At 45.9% G+C, this 9,374-nt stretch overlaps 1 protein-coding gene across 1 annotated transcript; it reads left to right on the plus strand.

Annotated features, from left to right (window-relative positions):
- Nucleotides 1-568: 568 nt before the first annotated feature.
- Nucleotides 569-9,306, plus strand: SNRNP48 (small nuclear ribonucleoprotein U11/U12 subunit 48). The gene is made up of 9 exons (XM_074576202.1): nt 569-1,095; nt 1,187-1,300; nt 1,494-1,554; nt 2,341-2,415; nt 5,077-5,265; nt 6,149-6,270; nt 6,708-6,823; nt 7,910-8,074; nt 9,021-9,306. Exons 1-9 carry the CDS (start codon nt 1,060-1,062, stop codon nt 9,058-9,060), a joined length of 918 nt encoding a protein of 305 aa, XP_074432303.1. The 5' UTR covers nt 569-1,059; the 3' UTR covers nt 9,061-9,306.
- Nucleotides 9,307-9,374: the final 68 nt, after the last annotated feature.

Here is a 9,374-nt window from a genome sequence, read left to right on the forward strand (position 1 = left end):
AGGAGGAAGTTCTTTACAATGAGGGTGGTGAGACACTGGAACAGGTTGCCCAGAGAGGTGGTGGAGGCCCCATCCCTGGAGACATTCAAGGCCAGGCTGGATGATGCCCTCAGCAACCTGATCTAGCTGAAGATGTCCCTGCTCACTGCAGGGGGGTTGGACTAGATGACCTTTAAAGGTCCCTTCCAACCCAACACATTCTATGATCCCCTCACATGGCCGGAGGCTGCCGGCAGGGCTGCCCTCTTGCACCGCGTTCGTCGTGCTTCAAGCAGGGAACAGGCATCAAGAGGCTCGATGGTGCTGAGGAGGCCGATGTTCCTCCTGCCCCAGCGCTAACAGGCCGGGGGGGGTCTGGCTCCCGCTCTGAAGCGCCCAGGCAGGCACAACCTGCACTCAGAAAAGCAGCTGCCCCTCGCTAAAGCTGGCGAACAACTCAGGCCTGGGTCCCGTGGAGAACAAGCCGGCTGCCCTCAGCCTTCACTGTGCTCTTTAGTGGCGCAAAGCCCCAAAAGGAGCAGGGAGGGACCAGCCCCCTCACGGAAAAACCGCCGCCGACAGAGTCCTCGTCCCCAGAGGAGCCCGCACGGTGCGGGGCAGGCCCCGCAGCGCGCCCGGAGCCGGCCCGCCGCTGCTGAGGCCCGGGGTGGGTGTCCGGCGGCGGGCCCTCTCCTCAAGCTGCCGGTCCCGGACCGGGCCCCCGGAGCCCTCCCCGCCCGCTGGGCCTCAGCCCTGGACACGGCTGCCCCCCGGAGACAGGGCACGTCCCCGCAGCACCACTTCGGCGCTGCCTCCTGCGCTGGCCGCTCCCCGCTCGGGACCCGCGGCCTCCCGCCGCTTGGCGGCGCCCTCTCCCCCCTATCGCCCCGCCTCCGGCCCGGCTCTTCCTCGGGTTTCCCGCCGCGCCGCACGGCCTCGGCAGCGTGTCCTCCCTTCCCCCGGAACCGGCCGCCGAGCAACATGGCGCCGCAGCGCCCTCAGTAAACATGGTGCCCGCTCCGCTCCTTCCTCCTTCCCCCCCGGTCACGGGACCTCGGCGGCTGTGCCGCCCGCTCCGCGATGGCGGCTCCCTGCGCGGTGTGGCTCGGGGACCCGGTAAGACGGCGACAGCTCTGCCGGGGACGTGGGGGTAAGTGGTGGGGGGGATTGGGGGGGTGGTGCGGGCTGAGCCGTGTCCCGCTGGCAGGTGGAGCGGGTGCCGTGCCCCTACGACGTCCATCACCGCGTCCCCCGGGCGTCGCTGGAGAGGCATGCCGCGTCCTGCCGGCTCCGTAAGATGGGATACTCCGCCGAGGAGGAGGTGAGCGCCCGGGCCGGGGCACCCGGCTCGGAGGGGCTCGGAGGGGGTGCGAGGCTGGAGCTTCTGCCCCGGGTGTGTCGCCTGCCCGGCCTGAGGGGGTCCCCGCTGGCTGCGGCCGACTGGGCGGCCCAGCCCGGGGCCGGTGCGGCTGGGGGCGGCCCCGGGGTCTTGACTGAGCAGCTTGGTCCCGCAGGCGGAGATGTACGACTCCAGTTTTTTCTACGAAAACCTGAAGGTTCCCAGCGTGGCCATGGGTGAGCGACAGCGGGGGCTTTGCCTGACGGGGGCGGAGGGGGGGACAGCTGGGGCGGAGGGGAGACCCGGGGGGTGCAGAGGGCGGGACTGAGGGGACACCTTGGGGAGGTGCAGAGGGTGAGGGGCTGAGGGGAGGCCCTCGGGGGGGACAGAGGGTGAGGGGCTGAAGGGAAACCCCATGGGGTAGAGTCCTGGTCCTCGCAGTAGCCCGGTCAGCCTTGTCAGCCATAAACTCTCCAAGGCCTCCTAAAAAAAAGCCCCTGAGTGTTTCCATCAGTAGGCTTATTATCTCACCGTTGTACTTTGCAGTAATTATGTTATGTTTCTGTCACTCTGTAATTCCGCTCTGTGGGTCACTTGGCTGTTTTCAGATCCAAGGGGGATCTTTTTTTTTCCTCTCAGGTTATTTTCCAAGTTGTTTATGTGTTCTCTTTGCATCAAGTGCAGAAAGTGTATTAAAACACATGCTTAGAAGGTGGAAAAACTGTCCCTAGAATTTAGGGATATAGTAATGATACAGAAGAGAGTTGCAATATACATACATTTATTTTTCTATATCCCTGTAATCCAGAAATCCCTCTTTTTTTTTTTTTCCTCCCTTCAGTTCAAATATGGACTAGATTAAAATGATTTTTTTAGTTCGGACCTTCCCTTATGCATAAATAAAACTACGATTTTCTGTAACATACCATAACTCTCATAGTAGAGGTTGGGGAATAAAAAACTAACCCTACCAAGTACTTGATGTGAAAGTTCTGCGATATTTTTGTCTTCTCTGTCTGCAGATAAAGATCTACAGTTTCACATCGTTAAGCAAGCTAGAGCTCAAAGTGTGAAAGAAGGTACGGGCTACAGCGAAGGTAAGTTAGCAAGCAGATACTAAGATGACTTTGTTAGCTCTCATGTGGAGAGCTGCTCTTGTCTCCCCCTTCACAGCTTCCTTCATTCTGCTTGTGAACTGCTGTGAGGAATTTTTTTGATTTATTTTTAATATTCCTTCCCGTGTATATTTTGGAGCATAACTACTTTCTCTGCTTGGGGCAGCTAGATGAGAGCACTTGAGTCTGTTGTGCTCACACCTCTAGTTCTCTTCAGGACTGGAAAATCAACACTGCAAAAATTTAGGAGTTTCTTAAAACACTGGTCCTTCACTTCCCATTCGACTACCTACGCTTTACTTTCTGCCTGTGTTTTCTGACACTATCCTTCTGCTCCTTGTGGCCCAGACTCTCCTAATGCTGCCTCCAGCCTTGTTCTTCATGTAATGTTTTGTTTAAGGAATAATTGCTAGCCATGAGCTGTATGTGCTTGTCCACCACTCCCCAGATCAAAACCCAAACAACACGTGTTTTATGTTGGATAGTTTCAAGTAAGAAGTTGTATAAGAAATATGCTGACGCCTCTGCAAATACGATGTTGTCCTTTGCCACTGCTTGTAGCTCATTAGTTCCTTTATGTTTCATTTTTCAGTGTATTTTGTGACCAGTCTGGGGACCAGGTTAAGACTGAGCTACACCTCTCTTTGAGAGTTCAGACCAAGACAGTAGAAAAGTAGGGCTGCCTGTAGAAACCACTGTAAAGCTGCAGCGTATGGTCTGGAAATTACTGTAACACCTGAAAGATACAGCATTTATGGTCTGTAGTCCTTTAGTTCGGTAAGCATACGTGTGCAGAAGGAAAAGTGCATTTGTTCTACTTTCCTGACAGTCAGGTACAGCAGCGCTTGCTCAGGCGTAGTTTTTCATGTTGTCTTTGTTTCTCTGGCATAGCAAACAGAGCCTTAACAGGCAGTTGCTTGGGAAGGAGCTCTCATGCGATGGGCACTGTGTTCGGAGCATGTTGGGTGCATTTCCTCTGGAGGAAAGTGGTAACTCGTTAATTTGACACAAGTGCATCTAAGTAGAGGAGCAGATAAACCCTTTATCGAGTGGTGCATCGCAGAGGTACATCAGTGAGCCACTAGATGCCAGTGTTTGCTATCCAATTTTCACTGCCAGCTCGCATTTCTCTGAAGATCACACTAAAACTGTGTGGCACTTCGGCCTTTTGTAAGGTTTACTGACTTGGGATTGTTTGTTTAATTTAAAGTCTTCGGCAACAGAAACAAATGGAAAGCATTTTTCATTGTAAACTGCCTTTTGACTAACTGTATCAAAGGAAGTAATTTTCTTTCTTTGTTTTTAAAAAATTCTAATCATATTTAGAATGTTAGAATAGCTAGATAGTAGGACAGGAAAGCTGGTCTTAATCACAAGTTGTGAAATTCTTGTAAAATCACAAGCACATAACTATTAGGGTGCTTTTATGGGCTTCCATGACCCTGTAAGAACAGTGCATTTTAAAAATAAAATTCTAATGTTCATGTTTAAATCTGTTAGTTTGGATTAGAAAAGTTCTGGTTTAGGCTCCAAGTACAGTAATGAGGAAATCTTGTATTTGAGGCCTGTTGTTGTAGAGTTATTGTGGCTCCTCTTCTATGGTGTCTTGAGTGAAAGCAGGATGTGAAAGATTGGCCCAGCTTCCATTAAGTGCTGAATAATTTAGAGAAGCAGCAGCTTTGCTGTTGTGAAGGCTCCTGCATACACCCTGTCTTACGTGGTGGCTCTTCTGTCTGCCTGGAGACGTACGTATGTGTGTGATTGTGCCTTGCAGGGGGAAGGTTGCGTTGTGCGGAGCAGGATTATGGAGGTCAGGTCCATGGTTGCTGAGAATTTGAATGTTCTGGAGTAAAATGCTTTTCTGCAGGCATCCTGTATTTTTAGGAAAGTCACTTTGCTGCTGTTGCAATGGATTGAGAATGGATTTATTGTCTGTCCGAAGGATATGTGTTTTAACTGGGCATGGGAAGAGTGAATACCAGGCTGATCATTCAGGGAGAAAAGAGTGTGTGGGCAGTGTGTTTGTTTTTGTAACTTAAGTTATCTGAACTAATATCTGGAGCATTTTGAAAGTGCCTTTGTAGCCCTTTTAGCTATCAATGCCTGTGGCAGTCTATTGTAAAAGCTCTTTAGAGAAAGTGACAGTGTGAGCGAGAGTGATTTGCACAGTGCCCAGTTATCTAGTCTCCTAGGAGCTTTCATTCTTGTTGGCAGAACAACAGGTATTTTGCAGCTAGTACTTTACACAAAATTTTAGGAGTAAGACAAACCCACAAGCTAGAGCTGCAGCCTCCTCTCTCTTGCTTTAACTAGTTAAGCCACGAACTGAAATTGATGGGACAACATAGTGCCCTTTGATTTAATCTAGTGCAATCTCTTCAGAGCATATGAAACCTGTAACTAACAGTGTAAGCAGCCAAGAGAGTTATTCAGCCTGCACGGGGCTTGGAGGGATTTGGGCCTTTTTTTTTTGCTTTGAGTAATTTTTATCCTTTCAAATTACGAAGGACGAAACGTCTTACAGATACATAGAGGAAGGATGAAAAGAGCATGGGTGTTTACTGCATTGTTTGTTGAGCTTCTCAGTGTTTTCCTGTATAATTATGCTGTTTTACTAATAACGGCTGTCTGTTCAACCTCCAGGATCGTACTCGTTACTGCCTGTAGAAGTTCCTCAAAATCACAAGCGTTTCACCTGTGACCTGACTCAAGCTGATCGCCTTGCTCTTTATGATTACGTTGTTGAGGAAACAAAGAAACAGAGGTCTAGATCCCAAATCACGGAAAATGACAGTGATCTCTTTGTGGATTTAGCAGCAAAAATCACCCAAGGTTTGAAGAACAATCTATTGTTGAATTTATGTCTCAGAACTTCCACTTTGTGTAGTTAGTTTTGTCGAAAGCCAAACGGAATCGCTTGTGCTATTTTTATTGGGAAAAGCATACTGTTCTTAAAAGCCACAACGAAGGCCTGGCATCAGAAAACGCTAGTTTGGTGTCCTTTATGTTGTTTTCCTTTTGAGAAAGGCTCAGTGCTCTGCTTTTGGCACACACATTGTGTGTATCTTAGTGGATGGATCTTTTGTCTTTGCTGCAACTAACTTCAGGTTGCTTAATGTTGCCAACTTACTGCGCAGCTTGGAATGGTATTTTTTGTAAGAGATGATGAGATTAAAGATAACCTAAGAGTAAAAGCTGAACAAGAAAGGTTGGCAGTTATCTGATGGAGCTCTTGAGCAATATACAAATGGGTGTATTGGACCGAGGCCTCTCATCCCAGTTAACTATACCAAGTGCAACATCAGCATCTCTGTTATCCTGTGGGTCCTGCTATGCCTAGGAGGTAGGAGATAGTGTTTGTCACCTACACAGGTAAATGTTTTCCAGAATGTGGCTTTCTCAGTCTTCTTCTCTTATTGTAATACTGGCTTTGAAAATTTTGTAGGTGTTTGACCAAATTGCAAGCCTGTATATCGATTTGGATCACTGTTAAGACACTGAGATCATGTAACGAGATTTGCTTGGTGGCTTTTTAGTCTTGTGTAAACAGCCAGCAAGAAGGCTGGAGAGGAAGCTTGCGCTAAATTCATAATAGTTACTAAATACTGGAGAAACCAGAAAAAACACAATATATTTTATGTTTCATAGCATAGCACCAGACTTGCATACTGGCAGGTGCTAGTGACCATTTGTTCTACTTCCAATTTTTTGCTAGATGATAGTCAGAAAGGTCCGAAGTCCCATCTTGAAATTCTGGCTGAAATGCGAGACTACAAAAGGCGGCGGCAGTCATACAGGGCTAAGAATGTTCATATAACAAAGAAGTCTTACACTGAGGTGAGATCTGAAAATAGTTTTTTTACACAAGTGCTTATTGTATATCAGCATAAGCAATGATACACCCTTTCAGACAAAGGTAATGTCTCTCTCTTTCCGCTTCTTGTACCCTGCCTTATTAGAGTTCCAAACTATAAGGGAATCTTTTTGGTTTGTTGCAGCAAGTTAGAAATAACAGGAGCGTTTCTGACTACTAAATTTTGAGTGTGAAAATGACAGCAACCTATAGTTGACTGTCTATTCTAAAATGCTGTTTAAATTTGTGATGAAATGTTTCTGCAAATAAGACTTTCCATTCAAATATCTGATATATACGCTTGGGGGGGACACTTTGTTTTGGAGCTGTTTAACTTCTGCTGTCTATTTGCTAGTTCAGGCTACTGCCATGACATGCTGCTTTTTGTTTTGTTTTTTTTTAATCTGTCTTAAATCTCCAGGTGATTCGGGATGTGATTGGTGTGCATATGGAAGAACTCAGCAATCACTGGCAGGAGGAAAATAGGTTGGATAATGCAGAGATATGTGAAGGAGGAAAGTCAAAATTTTCAGGAAGGTATGTCACAGTTGGCAAATTCCTCAGGAACGTCAGCAGCCTGATAGCCTGTAATGTTAACCTCTTTCTAATAGGTCATACATCAACCTTGGCTGAGACATATGCACAGTTTATTTTATACTAATTCTGTTAAGCTTTTGCTTGAGAAGCTGTGTCTGCACGAAGGACAGGTAAAATGAATTATTAGCTTTCTTTCAGGGGCAAGGAGCTAAGCTGCAAGTGGTCCTGGTGAACAGGTAGTTTCTGGTGGAGCTGGGGAATGAAGAGTACTCCCTTTGTATCCAAATGCATGTGTATGTCGTAGCTGGGGACAGAAAGATGCATGAAAATCCAAGTACAAAATTTCTTCCCCTTCCCTACCACATGACGGGAAATGCTATGGTAGATATAATATAAAATAGCTCAGAGAAAAGGTTGTCATAACTTACTAAATATGGGGACCCTTTACAATTCTCAGTATGAATGCTGCTGTGTTAACTGGGAGTGTGTTTTATGTATACATATTTCTTCCTGTCTCAAGCAACACTGCACACTCTTCCAAACATTTGTCACTGAAATGAAAATGGAATCATGAGCTAGCGATAGTCTATTTGTGCTTCTTCAGGAGATCTTTGAGATGACAATGGCGTTGAAACAAACTGAAAAGTGACACTCAAGGTGCTTGTTTTTTAGCATTAATATGAAGGTGAATGAAAAGACCGTACAGGAGATCAGGCTTGCTGGGTTCTCCAGCTGTAGGTAGCAGCTTAAGGCAGGTGGTTGAAGAGTTAGGGATTTAAAGCAAAACCGAGCAAACCCCTCCTACTGTCTCCTGTTTCATGAGCAGAGGTGATAAGTCTAAGGGGCAGTGTTTGTAAGAAATAACTGGATTAAATAGTGTGCTGAGATGTGCACATATAAGAGCATGGACTTTATGCCTCTTTTGGGGGAGGTATTGTATTCCTTAGGGAGATAGAGAGGTTTAATAAAAGATATGTCCTCTGTCTTAACACTGTTAGTAGGTCATTATATTACAAATCTGGTACTGAAAACAATACTGACTGTCACACGATTTTTATTGAATAAAATCAATAAACTTTTTTTCAGAAAGGAAGACAGGCGGTCAGCTTCAGTGGACTCACGGCAGTCTGCAGGAAGCTGTAAGGATACTGAACGCACCAGACACAGGAGAGAGACCAGCAGGAGTCCAAATAAACGAAAAAGGAGTCGTGAAAGAGGCAAAGACAGAGATTCTCGGAGAAAAAGAGAAAGGTGAGCATACGTAGTGACAGCTGACTTCTGCTTCTGAGTCAGGCAGCTGTAGCTATTGTCTGTGATAATTTAGTGTCGAGAATCAGAATATCTAGTCCAAGTAAAAGCTACACTAATCTCGCGTACCGTATAACAAGCCAGTGGCGTGAGGCTCTAATACTAAACAGAATGTGCTGTGAGATCGTAAACTGATCCAGACTTGAGAATTTATTCTAACATCTGAAAGGTGACACTTTCACCAGCGTGTTGCAGGATTAGCACAGTACTGTGGCAGATTATTTTACTCCTTCATCAACATATGCATAGGGGGACATATTGTCTATTTAACCAACTTAGTGTGCTTGTCATGTCTAATGCTGATTTCTGCTCTAGGGACTTGATGAATAGGATTATTTGTTTCACTAATATGTATATACATACAATCACTTGACAAGCTTTTCCATGGTAGATGCTTCAAAACAATGCTGTTGCTCTTCAGTAGTTCTGGACATATTTTTAGGCAAAAGAAAACAAATCTAGGCCAGACCTTCTAATACCATCAACAAGGGCACATTTGCATCTGCAAGACCGTAGGTGGGTGGCACCTGTGTTTGAGCAAAGACTTAGGCGGTTGTGCAGAAGAAATGCTGCATTGTCCCTAGCGTGTAGGGAAGAAATGCTGTAGATAACTGTATGGATAGGAATGATTGCTTGTCTCAAAACTGGCTTCGTTACACAGTGATGCCATTCATCCTAAACTAATTGCCACTATGGCACTGTGTGACAAGGCTTTGAGTAAAACAGCATGGGAAATAAACTGTCTTAAGTAAAGTAGTTTACTTTTTTTCCTTAGAAGAGGACATGATTACATTTAATGAGAGCTTTCCATTTTCCAAGTATTTTTTTTCCTTCAGATTTTGTCAGTCTGAACCTAACAGCCCACACAATGTTTGTGGTTTTGTTTCAGGGATGAAGACAAGTATCACAGCCACAAAAGAAGAAAGTAGAAACAAGAACCTGATTATTTTGTTTGTCAGCTGTTCAAAAAAAGACTTGCACAGGAGCTGCCATTACTGCTGTTGTGCCAGGGAGAGTAACACCGTGTGCAAAATACTGGTGTCGCATCAGAGCTGTGCTTGGAGACAGAAATGAAATAGTGTTGAGATTTGTCAGGATGGAAGCTGTATATATCAGAGAATGTGTACATCTGTAACATTAGTGCATCTGTTAATAAATTATATTGATCTCTCTCATCTATTTGAGGTTATTCTGACAAGGCTGAAGAATGAATTCTGTGAGAGGCTGTACTAATTTGCCTTCC

The sequence above is a fragment of the Larus michahellis genome, chromosome 2 (assembly GCF_964199755.1).
Source record: "Larus michahellis chromosome 2, bLarMic1.1, whole genome shotgun sequence".
NCBI classification, from domain to species: Eukaryota; Metazoa; Chordata; class Aves; order Charadriiformes; family Laridae; genus Larus; species Larus michahellis.

Bases quoted from the DNA above. Each gene is read 5' to 3' on its own strand.
- SNRNP48 (XM_074576202.1), top strand. From the start codon at position 1,060: ATGGCGGCTCCCTGCGCGGTGTGGCTCGGGGACCCG. The intron at 1,096-1,186 runs GTAAGACGGCGA...TCCCGCTGGCAG, and splicing joins CGGTGTGGCTCGGGGACCCG to GTGGAGCGGGTGCCGTGCCC. The intron at 1,555-2,340 runs GTGAGCGACAGC...CTCTGTCTGCAG, and splicing joins GGTTCCCAGCGTGGCCATGG to ATAAAGATCTACAGTTTCAC.